Source organism: Rhineura floridana, chromosome 3, assembly GCF_030035675.1.
Source record: "Rhineura floridana isolate rRhiFlo1 chromosome 3, rRhiFlo1.hap2, whole genome shotgun sequence".
Taxonomy (NCBI): Eukaryota; Metazoa; Chordata; class Lepidosauria; order Squamata; family Rhineuridae; genus Rhineura; species Rhineura floridana.
The window spans coordinates 105,304,435-105,322,489 of NC_084482.1; the positions used below are offsets into that span (position 1 = coordinate 105,304,435).

Sequence of the window (18,055 nt, forward strand, 5' to 3'; positions counted from 1 at the left end):
TTTCTCTGCAGATCATTTATTATTCAATCAAGCACTTAATTGGCTTTATTTAAATAAACGTGGCCCTTGATTTACCCACCCTTCATCTTGTCTTGCCTCTTAATTTCCCGGCTATGGGCTGCAATAGATTAAGTCTGCCAAATTATAGCCAAATAGGTTCAGAAGCTTTTGTGCTAGATCTTTAAAGTTAGATTTTTTTAAGGAAACTTCTACAGCTTAAAAAAATGTGTGGAATTGGATGAAATTTACAAGCAAGTTGGCCCTTCTGAGGGCATGAATCCTGCCAAATCTCAGAAAGATGGCTGCAGTGATGTTTCCACAAGGGCAGCCATTACAGACTTGGGGTGGGTGATAGAGGAATAATTTAATCTCCCCTAGTGTTTTGTGAGCAATGGATCTGAAAATTGCAGACATGAAAGAGATGCCCCAGGATAAGAATTCTTGCTGACAAATAAGATAAGATAAGATAAGAAATTGTTTAAGAAGCAGAAAGCAGAGAGTAGGAATAAATGGACAGTTCTCCCAATGGAGGGCTGTAGAAAGTGGACTCCCTCAAGGATCGGTGTTGGGACCTGTACTTTTCAACTTGTTCATTAATGACCTAGAATTAGGAGTGAGCAGTGAAGTGGCCAAGTTTGCTGATGACACTAAATTGTTCAGGGTTGTTAAAACAAAAAGGGATTGCGAAGAGCTCCAAAAAGACCTCTCCAAACTGAGTGAATGGGCGGAAAAATGGCAAATGCAATTCAATATAAACAAGTGTAAAATTATGCATATTGGAGCAAAAAATCTTAATTTCACATATACGCTCATGGGGTCTGAACTGGCGGTGACCGACCAGGAGAGAGACCTCAGGGTTGTAGTGGACAGCACGATGAAAATGTCGACCCAGTGTGCGGCAGCTGTGAAAAAGGCAAATTCCATGCTAGCGATAATTAGGAAAGGTATTGAAAATAAAACAGCCGATATCATAATGCCATTGTATAAATCTATGGTGCGGCCGCATTTGGAATACTGTGTACAGTTCTGGTCGCCTCATCTCAAAAAGGATATTATAGAGTTGGAAAAGGTTCAGAAGAGGGCAACCAGAATGATCAAGGGGATGGAGCGACTCCCTTACGAGGAAAGGTTGCAGCATTTGGGGCTTTTTAGTTTAGAGAAAAGGCGGGTCAGAGGAGACATGATAGAAGTGTATAAAATTATGCATGGCATTGAGAAAGTGGATAGAGAAAAGTTCTTCTCCCTCTCTCATAATACTAGAACTCGTGGACATTCAAAGAAGCTGAATGTTGGAAGATTCAGGACAGACAAAAGGAAGTACTTCTTTACTCAGCGCATAGTTAAACTATGGAATTTGCTCCCACAAGATGCAGTAATGGCCACCAGCTTGGACAGCTTTAAAAGAAGATTAGACAAATTCATGGAGGACAGGGCTATCAATGGCTACTAGCCATGATGGCTGTGCTCTGCCACCCTAGTCAGAGGCAGCATGCTTCTGAAAACCAGTTGCCGGAAGCCTCAGGAGGGGAGAGTGTTCTTGCACTCGGGTCCTGCTTGCGGGCTTCCCCCAGGCACCTGGTTGGCCACTGTGAGAACAGGATGCTGGACTAGATGGGCCACTGGCCTGATCCAGCAGGCTCTTCTTATGTTCTTATGTTCTTAAATAGGCTCAGGGGATTTTCTAGATGCCTTTAAAGTAGATTTTTGCTATGGGAAGAACTAGACAGGATTTGCTTTCCGGGTAAAGAATTACAAGTTTGACCTGTCAGTCACAGTGGAGCTAACCTTCAGCGCTATCCCCACTCTTGTGTTTGCTCTCCCTTCCTCCATCACCTACCTTGGCATTACGGCAAACTTACAGACATTATTTTCATTTTTAGCAGATGCTTGTCTGCAGCATTTCCCCCCAAAATGTTTGGATTGCTGAGGCACCCCAGATGCCACCTCACAGAGATTACACCTCTGGAAACCCCCAAATCCTCCCGAGACACCCTACTTCACCTAAGGAACTGAGATTCACTTGATTTCAGTGCACACTGTTAATAGATGCCAGTCATGGTTTAGCCAGAGCTTTGCATGTAGGAAGACCAACTCAAAGGTGCTTTCCCAGCCCACCTTCCTCCTTAATGCATCCTGAACTATCACACTGAGTAGCTGTCTTGATCTTGCAGAGGATGTGTTCTCGGCACAGCATGCAACAGTTGATTGCAGCTGAATGTCAGTAGCTGTAGGGAAAGCCTTGAAAATGAAGTCCAAGTAACTCCAAAATAATCTGAAGCTCAGAAGGGGGGAGTCCTCATTGTTTCAACGATTATCTGGTGGCATACTCATCAGTTTTAAAGGCCTCTCTCTTAGCAGTGTTGCCTGGGTCAGAAATGCTAGAGAAAGAGTGGACAGCTAAGCAGACGAAAATCTGAAGTTGTATAATAAAAGAGGCAAGATACAAAATGGGGTTATTTATATCCTATAATGTTCTGTGGATGAAAGGGGAAATCTTTTTATTGTGCATTCCTGATTATTTGTGCTCATCGTGGTATTGGGGTGGTTATATGTGATCCTATTTTCAATACCTGCAAAAGCTTTGGGATGGGCTTACCACTTTGTTTCCAATGCAGTGTTATGTCCTGTGACTTTCTGCTGAAATCCTATAACTTTTTTATACCACAAATGTTCTGGGTTGTGGGGACTTTTTGGTCCTACTATAACACAAGAGTGCTCTTCCAGATGGCAATAACACAGAAAGAGGAAGTCTTGTTCTGCTCACAGAAGTCTGTTCCACTTGCAAATAGGCACAACTGGATCTCACCCTTTATTTATATAAGGTCGCCCAAAAACGTAGTTCTCAAAGTAAGTAAGGCCAACCATATAAGGCTGTTTCCTATGAAATGAGGAAGAACATATTGGCCCCTATGCCTCCAACGAAATGAGATTAGCTGTGATAGTGCCACTGTCTTAGTAGTATTTTTTGCAAACTACTCTGACAGCCTTTTTGGCTAAAAGGTAGGGTAGAAATGCCTAATATAAATTAGTTAAGCAAATTAATCTGATCTGTCAAGAGTACACATGCATGTAGCTATCACACACTGGAGACACGGGGTGTTATCAAACATTAGTCATACTCCAAGGAGACTCATGGAAATTTATTGATTTATGTAACATGTTCATTGATTTCAGTGGATCTTCTCTAACTATGACTTAGTTGGATGTTACCCCAAATCCAGAACAGGATCCATGTACAAAGGTGGCTTCAGTGGGTGGCTTATCCCTGCTGAATGCAGGTAATGTTCATTACTACAGGCAATACAGTTCATTAAACTGTATTTTTTATTTATGCCAGCTGACTTAATTATGACATATCTTTTGATATACCTAAAAGCCTCTGGAGTCCTTGAGAACATTTGTAAAAATAAGCAATGGAATGAATGGGACAACACAGGATATGAATCAATGCAGACTGTGGCTAGAATATTAAATAGATCAGTTCCCATGGAAATTCAGGATGACAGCTGAGTGTTCAGGTAGCTCTTGGCTACACTAAGCATCACATTTGCAAAAGAACAGAAGCATTCACCCAGCCAAATACAGATTACCTATGATCTGGCATTTTGACAATGAGGATTTCCCTTTTAATAAGTGATCTCCAGCAAACTAATAAATTATGATACAATGATGTCGCATAACAAGGTTCACGGCAGAATAAATCTGCAATTCTTGAAGGGAAAACTAAAGAGGAACAAGAATACTGATATGAGATGTGTAATTTAAACAATGGAATAAAATACAAATTTTCCCCACCCCATTATTAAGGCTGAGTCTGACATTCTCACTGACAAACCAGTTAAGGTGGAGTTTTATTTATTTTTTTTAGAAAATTGAATATTTTCTGAATATTCTGAATGCTGTAGTGGACTGGTTGAGGGCTAATAAACTGTGCTTGAATCCTGGGAAGATGGAAGCTCTTTGGATAGGTGGCTCCCATGTCCAAGGGATAGGCAAGTTACCTGTTCTGGATGGGGTTGTGCTCCCTCTGAAGGACCAGGTATGTAGCTAGGGGTACTCCTGGAATCACCTTTGTCACTAGAGGCCTAAGTATCCTCTGTGGCAAGGAGTGCCTTTTACCAGCTTTGTCTAGTTCATCAGGTACAGCCATTTCTGGACAGGGATAGGCTGACCTCTGTAGTCCATTCTTTGGTAAACTCGAGGTTGGATTACTTCAATGCACTCTATGTGGGATTGCCCTTGGCCCTCATTCAGAAGCTCCAGCTGGTGCAAATCTGGCAGCCAGACTACTGATGGGAGCACATGGCTGACAACATGTGACACCCCTCTTAAAACATTTGTATTGGCTGCCCATCCACTATCGAGTCAATTTCAAGGTCCTTATATTAACTTAGGTCCAGGTTATCTTAGGGACCACCTGAACCCTTATATCACAGCTCAATCACTGAGGTCATCTGCAGGACCGGCTCTGATCTGCTCCTGAGTTAGTGAGACTCATTTAACATTGACATGAAATCAACCCTTCAGAGACATTGGCCTCCTTCTCTGCAATGCTCTGCCAACAGAGATTCAGTAGGCACCTTCTTTTTTAACTTTTAAATGCCTGCTGAAAACCTTTCTGTTCTGCCATGCTGATGCAGGCAATTAAGAAGATGCCTTTTTGCAAAAGTTGACATTTGTTTTTATTGTATTTTTAATGTTTTTATCCTATGTTTGTTTGTTTTAACTTGTTGTAAACTGCTTTGGTGTTTTTAATGAAACAGTGATATACAAATACATTTATAAATAAAATAAATGTATTGATATTTTATAAATAAAATAAATGTATTGATATTTTATAAATAAAATAAATGTTGTTTTGATATTTGATTTTTGTGTACACCGCCCTGTAATCCATGTTTGGGGTAAAGGCACAGTTTAGAAATTTACAAAATAAAATAAACCCTGCCTTTCCTTATAAAAAGTTTAAGGTTTAGCAATCTTGAATTTTTTATGAGAAAAGGCAGGGTATAAATATATTAAGTAAAAAAGACCAAAGGGCTGGCCCAGGAGAAATATCAGATTTGGTAGAATCCTGCTGCTTTGGTAGACATTCACATGAATAGTGTCACAATCTCACTGCTGCTGCACTTGCACAAATTGCTGTTGGGATCTGCTGATTGTTTATGTGGCGCTGTTGAGTCAGACGTTACTTTGTCAAAATCCTGAACTGAAAATCAAATACTTTCCCCCTCAATTAATTTAAATCTATCCTGAATAATACTTCTACATTTTTGCTGAGCAAAACTTGACACCCTTCTTCTTGACATAAGATTTAAAAAGAAACTTTGATATGGGGGCGGGTATATTCAGACAAGCAATCACTCAGATCCATTCTAGAGTGGTACAGTTATGTGAGAGGACTGTGCGAACACTTGAACATCTAATGCAGCCTTTCCCAACCAGTGTGCCTCCAGATGTTGTTGGACCACAATTCCCATCTTTTCTGACCATTGGCAATGCTGGCTGAGGCTGATGGGAGTTGTGGTCCAACAACATCTGGAGGCACACTGGTTGGGAAAGGCTGATCTAATGTGTACTGGCCCACCATGCAGATCAGATGATGTTATCTATGCTTTAACACACCCTCAAACACAAGAGAAACAAAAATGAGTAAAAATGTACACAGTGAACCAAATGTGCAAAAATAGTTTGCAAGATGGTCATAGATGACATGCAATGTAGAATAGTTTAAAGAGGCTGCCACATGACCATCATAAGTTGTGTGCTGGTGCTTAATAGCACATAACACACAGAGCATTCCACCCAATTTCCTTTGATATTACGACTGCTGAAAAGGCAGAACAGAAAGCATAGGCATATTTTATGAAGGAATGCTTTCACTCCTGATGTGTCTCTAAAGACTAGCTTGATAAACAATATGGGAAAAATGAACTGAAAAGAGAGTAATGACTGACTCAGCATTTCAGCATTACGTTTAGACACAGGCACAAGGTTTTTGGTACCTAAGGAATTGCTTAACAATTGGTAAGAAGCAGCGCATGAAAGAACACAAGACTGATTAATTCAGTGAAAATAGTACCACAGTTCCAAAAGGCTCATCTCTATCTATTCTTTCTTAGGCTGTTAAGCCTGCTGGAGATTCATCTTTTGATAGTGCAGTGTAAGGTTATTCTGGCATAGGTAGTTTTGTAAAAAAAAATGATTCCCAAACAGAGGTGTAGTCATCCAGGGTCTTGGGGGGGGTCTTAGACCCCCGTGAGGAACAGGGTCCCAATGTCTCCAGAATCCTATGAGACAATCAGCATGAAAAGGGGAACGCATTAGCCATTAAAAAGAGTCTTCTAACATGCTTCCTGTCCTTTCCTGCATCTTGGAGCCAATCAGAATGAAAGGAGGTGAGTCAGTCACTGAGAAGACTCTTCTCAGCAGCTAAGACTCTCCCCTTTCATGCTTATTGGCTCCTAGGGATCTGTTGTTGTGGGAGAAGGCATTAGCAAGGATCTCATTCTCAACCTAGCAGCAAAATGAAGGAAGGGGTGGCTATGACTAACATGAAGGGACCTTGCACTTCTGAATTTGCCACTACTCTACTGTTCCCATATAGGAGGGTCAAAGCACACATACTGATGGATTGTGGGGAAAACCTTGTGTAGATGGTGATATTCAGAGAGTGAGACCAAGTGAATCCAACCAATACAAAATTCCACCACTGGTGCTCTCACCAAAAAACATGGATCACTTAATAAAACTTTTCTGTCCACTACAAGATAGTGTTTGATGATGTGGAGCAGAAGCACCAAATGCATCTGGACTATATTGAAGGGCATTTGGGCTTTATATTGGGCCCACACTTCTATGCGTGTAGAAAGGTCTTGTCAACATTCACATGAAAGTCTCCACAAATGAAGCCTTGCTTCTCAGGCTTCATTCCACCCTTATAGCAAACTCTTCTGCAATAAAGTTTTTCACTGGCCAGCCTCATAGTATGCTGAATTTTCATACAACTGGGAACATGGCAACTGCATCACTGTTCTGCTGCGAGGCATGAGCCACTATCTTGTGAGCTATACTGAAAATGTTATAGAAGTCCAAGGAAAATATTGGATAAACTCTCTACACTGGGAAAATGTGAGACCATTATGCCATGGCACAGCCCTGATTTAGTTGCATTTAGTGCTGTACAATTTGCTTAGCTTAATATGCAATCCAATCCCGTTTGCATATCTCTTAAGATTTGGTCACTATTTTTACAAACCCGGAGTTCCTTGTCTGAGTCAGCCTTGCTCTTTAAAACCAGCAGAGATTGCCACTGCTCATTAGGTAGAACAACCAGCCATCTAAAAGAAGTGTATTAGCTAGAGTAATCTGCTGCCAACTGACTGTCTAAGAAAGCACACAAACCAAAGATTTTACTGTAATCTTGTGCCAGGATCCATAGCATCCTGCACTGCTGAAACAATGGTGAAAGTGATCCAGAAGACAATAGCCCCGGGCAGAGCTTGGAAAAGTTAATTTTTTGAACTACAACTCCCATCAGCCCCAGCCAGCATGGCCACTGAATTGGGCTGATGGGAGTTGTAGATCAAAAAAGTAACTTTTCCAAGCTCTGGCCCCAGGGCTGAGTGAGTGAAGCAGCAATATATGAGCACCCAACTGTTGAATTACCTGGGAGAAAGCATTATTACATAAAGGCATCACACATGTAATGGGTTCTGTAAGAGTTTTGCTATCCATATAAATGTTGCAGTAAGGGATGGCTCAAAAATACTTTTAATGATTGCTGCCTTGCCATCTCTGGCACTGTGAAATGATTTTAAAAAAATAACTGGTAAGACTAAGAAGAATTATAAATCTTAGGACAGATCCTATCCACTCCTTCAGCCAGTGTCTACTTTCTCATTCACCCATTTCCTTCTGAATGTATAGGACTTGCAAAGTGGGTAGTTGAAACAGAGAAGATGCCTGTGTAAAATTACATAAGGGGAGAAGACATATCTATTATGCTTCAAAGGTGCTTCGAGTCTTCCTCAGCCCTGAAATCTTTACAGTGGTACAGTACTAAAAACAAAGCACAAACACAATGCTCTACAAGGGGTCAAATATTAAACACTGCACATGGGGAAATAACCTGCAATCCCTTGAAACACAGTTTTCCCGTTAAACCTCAGGTTTCATATATAAGGCTTATGCTTTCCTCAGTTTCTGCTTGCAGAGGATGCGTCTATCAAATTCATGCTGAAATTGAACATAGTAAGCTACCTTATATTACCTGGTCAGACTATTTGCTCACCCAGGCCAGTACTGTTAGCCCAGGAAATATCCTCTAATTGGCAGCAGCACTCTAGGGTCTTAGACCCAAAGTACTGGTGACATTAATTGTGTCTCTGTAGCTAACCCGCAGCTTTTTAAAAAAATGCAAATCGCTTCAACTGGAAGGGCTGAACATTAATAGGATCAGAGCAGGCATGGAAAGGGAGTTTAACTTTTTCCTCCCTCACTGGAGTCTGGTGTGTGCGTGTAGGGAATTGCTTTTCTGAAGGGGGAGAACAACATCAGTGCCAACAAGGGATGGAAGTATCTATCAATTTTGGTTCTCTCATTTTTGCAATCTTAAATTCAGTTCCCCACATTTCTGCAACAGTGTGTGATGATTTCTTTATTTTAAAAAATCCTCATGAAAATTCACCAGCATTATCATGTGAATCCCTAATATATGCATTTCTAATGACCATCATTTGGTTGGAGAACTGCATTGTAAAATTGGGAGAAGTGTGAATTTCAAAGGATAGCTATGTTTTGGTTCATGCATTGTTTCAGAAAGTGTGGAATTTGATGATTTGCCTTTAAATGCAAATCAAACTGAATTTCTCCACCCATCCCAAGTGCCAACAAGGAATCCCTCCCAAAGCAACTTCAGATGATGATTTTCTTCAGGACAGCAGCAGGGGCGGAAAGGGCTAAATTCTCTGTCCGTGTATGTTCTGTTCCTGTTAATTACCAGCACCCTCTGGCTGATGCTATCTGCATTTTTAAAAACCTACATCATTGTGTCTTGCTTGGCCCTCAGGCAGGGGATCTTTTCCATCATCTGCTATCTGATCCTTTTGATTGGAGATGCCAGGGACTGAAGATAGGCCTTTCTGCATGCAAAAGCCACTGAACTACCATCCTTGCCAAAAATGTTCAATAGAATTTAATGAACATGGGGAATTTCTTTCTAGCTTTGCAAATGTCATACTGTGACACTAGTTATTGTGATTCCCAACTCGTTCCTCCTCCCCGCCATCCCCTCTCCCTGGCAATATTTCAAAGCTATACCACCTCAATCCAACAATGGGAACAATGGGTAAATGCAGAATCTCTCTGGGACAATTAAAATGGAGGACCCTGCAGTACTAGAGTCTGAACTAATTGCTTTGATAACAGGAAGAGACTGTCTCTGGCCACAGCTGTTGAGAGGCAGAACTAAGCAGGTGGTGAGAGTTGGAGGGAAAAGAGATAACAGATGTTAGCTACAAAATTTGGAATATCTCTACAGTCCACTTACAGTAGCCCTATTTCCATCACTGTACATTGTACAAATAATTAATCTTAACCACTCAGGTCTGGAAAAAAATGTCAATTTGCATAGCACATGCTCACAACAGAGAACTGTTTATAATGCTTCAACTAGAACAAAGTAGTTACCATTGATTATTTATTTATTTATTAGAGTCATATCCCTCCCTTCCTCCCAGTAGGAGCCTAGGGTGGCAAACAAAAGGACTAAAAACATCATAAAAATAAACTTTAAAATGCATTAAAACAAAACATCCTTAAAAACATATTAAAACCAAACATCTTTAAAAACATTTCTTTTAAAAAGCTTTAAAAACATATTTTTTTAAAAAAAGTTTTCAAAATACATTAAAAAGCAATTCTGACACAGACACAGGCTGGGATAAGGTCTCTACTTAAAAGGCTTGATGAAAGAGGAAGGTCTTCAGTAGGCGCCGAAAAGCTAACAGAGATGGTGCCTGTCTAATAGTAAAAGGGAGGGAATTCCAAAGGGTAGGTACCACTAATCTAAAGGTCCACTTCCTATGTTGTGTGGAATGGACCTCCTGATAAGATGGTATCTGCAGGAGGCCCTCATCTGCAGAGCGCAGTGACTGACTGGGTATATAAGGGGTAAGATGGTCTTTCGGGTATCCTGGTCCCAAGCTATATAGGGCTTTGTACACCAAAACCAGACCCTTAAACTTACCCCGGTAGCTAATAGGTAGCCATTACAATTCATTCAGCAGCGGGGTGACATGACCCAGTGAGCAGTCTCACCGCCGCATTTTGCACCAGCTGCACCTTTCAGACCAATCTCAACCCACATAGAGTGCATTACAGTAATCCAGTCTGGAGGTTACTAGTGCATGGACAACAGTGGTCAGGCTATCCCTGTCCAGAAAAGGCCACAGCTGTCTTACCAGCCCAAGCTGGTAAAAGGCACTCCTAGCCACGGAGGTCACCTGGGCCTCTAGTGACAAAGATGGATCCAGGAGAACCCCAGACTATGGACCTGCTCTTTCAGAGGGAGTATGACCCCATCCAAAGCAGAAAATTAAACAATTATCCAAATTCAGGAACCACCAACCCACAGTGCCTCCATCTTGCTAGGATGCAGAATCATTTTATTGGCCCTCATCCAGCCCCCTACCAAGTGCAGACAGAGGTCCAGGGCTTGCACAGCCTCTCCCGATTCTCATGTTACAGAGAAACAGAGCTGGGTATCGTCAAGGTACTGCTGACATTTTGTCCCAAATATCCTGGTGACCACTCGCAAGGGCTTCATATAGATGTTAAACAGCATGGGGGACAAGTTGGTACCCTGCAGCACCTCACAGCACAACTGCCAGGGGGCTGAAATACAATCATCCAATGCTATTCTCTGAAAACAACCCTGGAGATAGGATCAGAACCACTGTAAAACAGTGCCTCCAGTACCCATCTCACCAAGTCAGCCCAGAAGGATACCATGGTCAATGGTACCAAAAGCCGCCAAGAGATCAAGCAAGAGTAACAGGGGCGCACTCCCCCGTCCTTCTCTTGATAGAAGTCATCCATCAGGGCGACCAAGGGCAGTTCAGTCCCATAACCAGGCCTGAATTCAGACTGGAATGGGTCAAGATAATCTGTTTCATCCAACATTACTTGCAATTGCAACTCTCTCAATCACCTTCCCTAAGAAGGGGGTATTTGTGACTAGGCAGTAGCTGTCACAAACCAGTGGGTCCAGTGTGGGCTTTATCAGAAGCAGTCAGATCACTGCCTCTTTCAGGGCTGCTGGAACTACTTCCTCCTGCAATGATGCATTGACCACACCCTGGATCCCCTCATTCAACCCCCCTCAGCAAGCTTTAATAAGCCGAGAATGGCAAGGGTCAAGATGACACGTTGCTGGCCACATCCTCGCAAGCATCTTGTCCATGTCATCAGGCCACATCAACTGAAACTGATCCCAAGAAGTTGCAGCAGATGTTGCACTGGACACCTTACTGGGGATTACAGTAGATGTGGATGGGGCATCAAGATGCTACGGAGTAATGATCTATTATTTTCCCTGTCTCAGTCACTTCTACTTGCAGCTTTCTCTTTTAGTGGAAGCAAAATAAGAGGTTCTGTGGCCAATTCATGAGGGCCAAGTTCAGACAGCTGTGTCAGTTCCATAGAAGGGTGGAGAATAAACTGTGCCAGGGCAAGCATGCCAAGATATGAGGGAAAGGTCCTAGGTAAAAAATCCCTCCTTCCCCCAGTCACATAGCACTTGTCCACTATAAAGAAGAGTTTATAATGATCTTGCTAAGGATCAAACTACATATTAAATTAAACACACACTTAGTGCTGGCCACGTTCCTTTTTTCAGACAAAGCAGCCACCTGGAACCCCAATCCAGACTGAGATCATGGTGTGTATTTGTGTGGGTGGATTTAACCCTTCATATCCACACTGATTTCCTGCCAAGCTTCTCACCAAGTTGCTATTCGCCCAACAAGGAAAGGGTTAAACCCTTCCCCCTGTATTGTAGTCCTGAACTTTTCCAGCCAATGCTAAGTACAGTTATTTAGAAAGTGAGCTTAACACAATTGTATAGTTTCACTCTTAAAACAAAATATTTTTTTCTTGCTTTAATAATCTCTTTCTTTCCCTTACTCCTCCCCAACCCCTCTCCCTCTCTCTTGGCATACTCTGCCAATTTCAGACACATTAAGTTCTTTGCAAATGTGTGGCTTAAAGCTGAGAAGTACTTTGAGAAATGGAGTGATGGCTCCCTGAAGAACGCTGCCATTTCTATACTCTGGGAAGCCAGAAGTACATTGTGTTGCACAAACTGACCACAGCAGAGCTAGCGTGCACGGTAAAGTGGCCCCTAGCTATAAGAGATTCTCTTTCGCTCACTGATAGGGAGTGACGTGCTGAAGCCATGAGTGAGAGAATCCATCAATTTAGACCAGGGATGGGTAATTCAATCTATGTTGCATGTGCCCAAACATAAGCTTGTTCTGTCCTGTTTTTGTTTTAATCTGTCATTTTTAGTTCAATTAATTGTAAATGTGTAATTTAAATGTATTTTCTCTTGAAATACACATTTTACACATATTTTAATACAAGCTATGTCAGAACATTTGGAAAGTGCAAAAGCAGATAGATTTTCCTCTGATCCACGCATCAGTCCAGGAAGTGTGTATCAGGTCAGTTTGTATCAGAATTTGCAAAGACTGAATTCATCAACTAGCTTAACTCAGGTTAGCACTGCACACACATATGTGGTTTTACATTTTTTAAAGAAAAAAATCACTGTAATGTTAGGCTGATTCTGTGCTAGACTCTTTAAGTCACCAACTTCTCTCCTTAACAAGGGGTGGACAGAAAATATATTGGGATCTACTGGTAGTTCTCAAAATTATTTGCAGTAGATAGCAAGGATTTGACTTCAAATTGCTTAAGAATAGCAATAACAACAACAAACCTTGCTTGTTCTTGTTCTTCTGAATTAGGCTGCTGAAATAAAGAAAACTTGGAGGGGAATCCAGGAGTTGATTTTTATATAACAGGAGGACTATGAATTCAGTTCTAGTACTTCCAGCAACAAGAGGCACCCTCATCCTTGATTCTATGAATATGTTGTCACCCTCCCTGCTGCTATGATTTTGCACCTAGTTCCAATTAGTGGCAGTGAAAACAGGGGTGAGCAATCTTTTTCAGTGTGAGGGCCACATTCCCTTCTGGGCACATGAGCAAGCACAGAGGCAAGAGTGGGTGGATCTATGAATGTATATTTTACCTTTGTACAGTAGACTAGTTTCTATGTACACTCACACAACCCTGTACATCCTCCAGCCAGGCAAGGAAGAGGCATCATCAGAGTTCAAGGACCCATTTCATTCAGGCAAAAACCTTTGAGAAGGATGCAAAGTGGCACTGAGATCTGTGGCCTGGGAAGGGGTGTATGGTCTGGGGGAGTCCCAAGGACCCGCTAGAGAAGCCTGGAGAACCACATTCAGTCTCCACCCCTGCTGTAAAAGAAGAAAGTAGATGCTGAAAGACTGAAGTCTACCTGCATCGCTTCAAACCACTTACAAAGAAGGTCCCAAGGTTCAGAGTCACCAGCTTTTACTGCTGTGTATTATCCTCCCTCTACCATTGTCTCCTTTCTTGCTCCTGCCCCTCACCCTTGCTCATCTGCCAACATTGCTTTCAGCTGCCATTTTTGTTTTCTGTGGGTATACTTTGAACTGAAATCTTTACAGTGATTTTCAACAGTTTATCAGTTTATATTCAACTTATGGAAAAAATACAACAAAGCAGCTCATAGGACGCTTACCTTTTTGACCTCATATTTAATGGCCAGCTTGATTCTGCTCAGACTTGGGCGATGTTGCTCAGGCCATGATTGTAGATTCACATCTCCATTCAGAATAGCTTCCACTTCTTCTGTGTCCCTGCAGAGATCCAGCACACCCACCACAAAATCCTTGCATTGCATAGATAACTTCCTATAATCATTCTAATGAAACAAGAGAAAAACAAATGTTTTAAACATTGAAGCATGAAATTACTTGGTTCTACAGTCACTTAAATCTTGAAGGCCATGATATACCTGTGTGTGCAAACATAATGTGCTGTATCTAATGCAGCACTCACGCAAGGACACTCATGTAAGGTTTATTCCCTTTTCCCCATTACAGTCCCCTGTGCCCCTAGAAAGCTTTACCTTAAAGTCAGAAGACCCTCAGAGACTTTTTTGGACTGTAGGGCAGCTGTTGCCAACCCAATGCAATCCAGCGCGCTACCACTTCCATGAACCCCAGTCAGCTGCATCCTCATCAAAATGACATCCCAAATGATTTCCCCATTTAATCTGGGTTTATTGGACTATATCCAATGCTGGATGAGCAGAGCTATGCTCACACAGCAAAATGTCCCCTTTCTCTCCCCGTATCCCCCCCCCTCAATCTGCTCCACTTAGTCCCCAACCCTCCGGACCAGAATTTGATGGTGCAATGGGGGCTGCAGAGGAGAGGTGGAGGGAGTAGGGATGGGTGAGAATTTCGATTCAGTTCGCATTTCAAGCAGAATTTATCAAATTCACAATTTCCAAGACAATACGAGAACCAAAACACAGCTATCCTTCGACATTCGCATTTATTAGAAATTTGGGGTGCAGTTCGCCAACTCAACAACATTTACAAAAATGTATATATTAGGGGAACTTGTGCATAAAAATGAATACATGAGTGAAAATAACATGCAAAAAGGCATGAAATGATGAGAAACTGCCTACAAAAATGGGTTTACTTGGAGAAATGTGCATTAAAATGGTGGAGAATTTTTTTTTAAAAAATTCACAGATCGCTATAGAAATGTAGAGAACTGAATTTAACACTGGAAAAGTGAGAAACTGAGAGAACTGAAAGAGACAGATCTTTCCATCCCTGGGAGGGAGAACCCCTTTTGCACAAGTGGAAATCTGCTGTGCGAGCAGAACAGTAGCACTGGATCCACTGCTTTTGCAGAAAATCCAATAAGTTAAAAGAAAATCCACAGAAATGGTAACTTGATTTACATGGGGCGGATATGAGATGGCATTTTGATGAGGATCAGGTTATAAGGATGCTGTGAAAAACTTGTATTCATGAGCAGCATCAAGTCCACACTAAAATGACATGTGAACGGATCCTGATTCTTGAGCAGGGGTCATGTGCATAAGTGTGTTGGCATTAGCATGACATCTTGTGATCCCTGCAGGCTGCAGCATGAAGATATTTACGTGCCTTCAAGTCGATTTTGACTTATTTATTTATGGTTTATTTATTATTTGATTTATAACCCACCCTTCCTCCCAGCAGGAGCCCAGGGAGGTAAACAGAAGCGCTAAAAACACTGTAACACATCATAAAAACACTCCTTAAAATACATTATAACAAAACAACGTTAAAAACATTTTTAAAAAAGCTTTAAAACATATTTTAAAAAGGGTTAAAAACATCATTAAAAAACATATTAACAAGCAATTCTAACACAGACACAGACTGGGATAGGTCTCAACTTAAAAGGCTTGTTGAAAGAGGAAAGTCTTCACAAGGCGCCGAAAAGATAACAGAGATGGCGCCTGCCTAATATTCAAAGGGAGGGAATTCCACAGGGTAGGTGCCGCCACACTAAAGGTCTGTTTCCTATATTGTGCAGAACGAACCACCTGTTAAGATAGTATCTGCAGGAGGCCCTCACCTGCAAAGCGCAGTGATCAACTGGGTATATAAGGGATAAGACGGTTTTTCAAGTATCCTGGTCCCGAGCTGTATAGGGCTTTGTAAACCAAAACTAGAACCTTGAACTTGACCCAGTAGCAAATGCGCAGCCAGTGCAATTCTTTCAGCAGCGGAATGACATGTTGACGATACCCTGCCCTAGTGAGCAGTCTCACCACCGCATTTTGCACCAGCTGCAGCTTCCGGACCAACCTCAAGGGCAGCCCCACATAGAGTGCATTACAGTAATCCAGTCTGGAGGTTACCAGTGTGTGGACAACAGTGGTCAGGATATTCCGGTCCAGAAACGGCCGCAGCTGTCTTACCAGCCGAAGATGGTAAAAGGCACTCCTAGCCACGGAGGTCACTTGGACCTCTAGCGACAAAGATGGATCCAGGAACACCCCCAGACTATGGACCTGCTCTTTCAGAGGGAGCACAACCCCATCCCAAAGCAGGCAACTGACCAATTATCTGAACTTGGGAACCACCAACCCACAGTGCCTCCATCTTGCTAGGATTCAGACTCAGTTTATTGGCCCTCACCCAGCCCACCACCGAGTTCAGGCAGCGGTCCAGGGCTTGCATGGCCTCTCCTGATTCAGATGTTATGGAGAAATAGAGCTGGGTATCATCAGCATACTGCTGACACCTTGTCCCAAATCTCCTGATGACTGCTCCCAAGGACTTCATATAGATGTTAAACAGAATGGGGGACAAGATGATACCCTGCGGCACCCCACAGCACAACTGCCAGGGGGCCAAAAGACAGTCACCCAATGCTATTCTCTGAGAGTGACCCTGGATATAGGATTGGAACCACTGTAAAACAGTGCCTCCAATACCCATCTCACCAAGTCGGTCCAGAAGGATACCATGGTCAATGGTGTCAAAAGCCGCTGAGAGATCAAGTAAGAATAACAGGGTCGCACTCCCCCGTCCTCCTGATAAAGGTCATCCATGAGGGCAACCAAGGACAATTCAGTCCCATAACCAGGCCTGAACCCAGACTGGGATGGGTCAAGATAATCTGTTTCATCCAAGAGTACTTGCAATTGCTGCGCCACAACCATCTCAATCACCTTCCCTAAAAAGGGGGTATTTGCAACCGGTCAGTAGTTGTCACAAACCAATGGGTCCATGGTGGGCTTTTTCAGAAGCAGTCAGATCACCTTTCAAGGCAGCTTTAACCACTCCTTAATGCAATGATGCATTGAACACACCCTGGATCCACTAGGTCACACCCCCTTGGCAAGCTTTAATAAGCCAAGACGGGCAAGGGTCGAGAGAACATATTGCTGGCCGCATAATCTCATCACCTTGTCTACGTCATCAGGCCACATCAACTGAAACCGTTCCCAAGAAGTTGCAGCAGACATTGCACTGGACACCTCACTGGGAACTACAGTAGATGTGGATGGGGCATCAAGACTGCTATGGAGGCGAGCAACTTTATCCTCAAAGTGCCTTGCAAACAATTCACAGTGGGCCTCCAAAGGGTTTAAAACTCCATTTCTTGGAGTTGATGTCAAGACCCCTGACAACACGGAAAAGCTCCACCGGATGGCTATTTGAGGATGTGATGGAGGCAGAGAAGTGGACCTTCTTCGCTGCCCTCACCACCACACAGTAGGCATGGTTATGATGTTTTACTCGTGCCTGATCAGCCTCACAGCACATCCTTCTCCACTTGCGCTCTAGCCATTGTCCAGCCTGTTTCATTGCCCTTAGTTCACTGGTGTACCAATGTGCAAAACAGTCTCCGCAATGCCGGAGAGGGCGCTCGGGGGCAACCACATCAAGACCCCGATGCTCCTCACTGTTCCATAGCATGACAAGGGCATCAACAGGGTCACCTGCTCTATACACTGGGAACTTCCCCAGGGCATTCAGGAATCCAGCGGATTCCATTAGGCTGGGGGCAGACCATCTTAATCTCTCCACCACCCCTGCAGGGGAGGATCAGAGCCATAAGTCTAAACTTCACCAGGAAGTGGTCTGACCATGACAATGGGGTGACATCCACACCCCCTATCTCCACACCACCCCTTCCTTCATCTGGAGAAAAAACCAAGTCGAGGGTGTGCCCTGCCCTATGCGTCATGCCAGTGACAACTTGAGACAGCCCCATGGTTGTCATGGAGGCCATGAAGTCCCGAGCCAGAACACTAGAGGCAGCCTCAGCATGGACATTGAAATCACCCAGCACTATAGTTCTGGGCTCCTCCAACACCACAGCCAAGATGGCCTCTGCCAGATCGGTCAGAGAA

General features: G+C 42.9%; 1 protein-coding gene across 1 annotated transcript in view; it reads right to left on the bottom strand.

Moving 5' to 3' along the window:
• Window positions 1-18,055, bottom strand: part of TRPC7 (transient receptor potential cation channel subfamily C member 7) — a 223,453-nt gene that overhangs the window by 119,871 nt on the left and 85,527 nt on the right. The window contains exon 3 of the mRNA XM_061613403.1: window positions 13,859-14,041. Within this exon, the coding sequence (XP_061469387.1) occupies window positions 13,859-14,041 (183 nt within the window). The remainder of the gene's footprint in view (window positions 1-13,858; window positions 14,042-18,055) is intronic.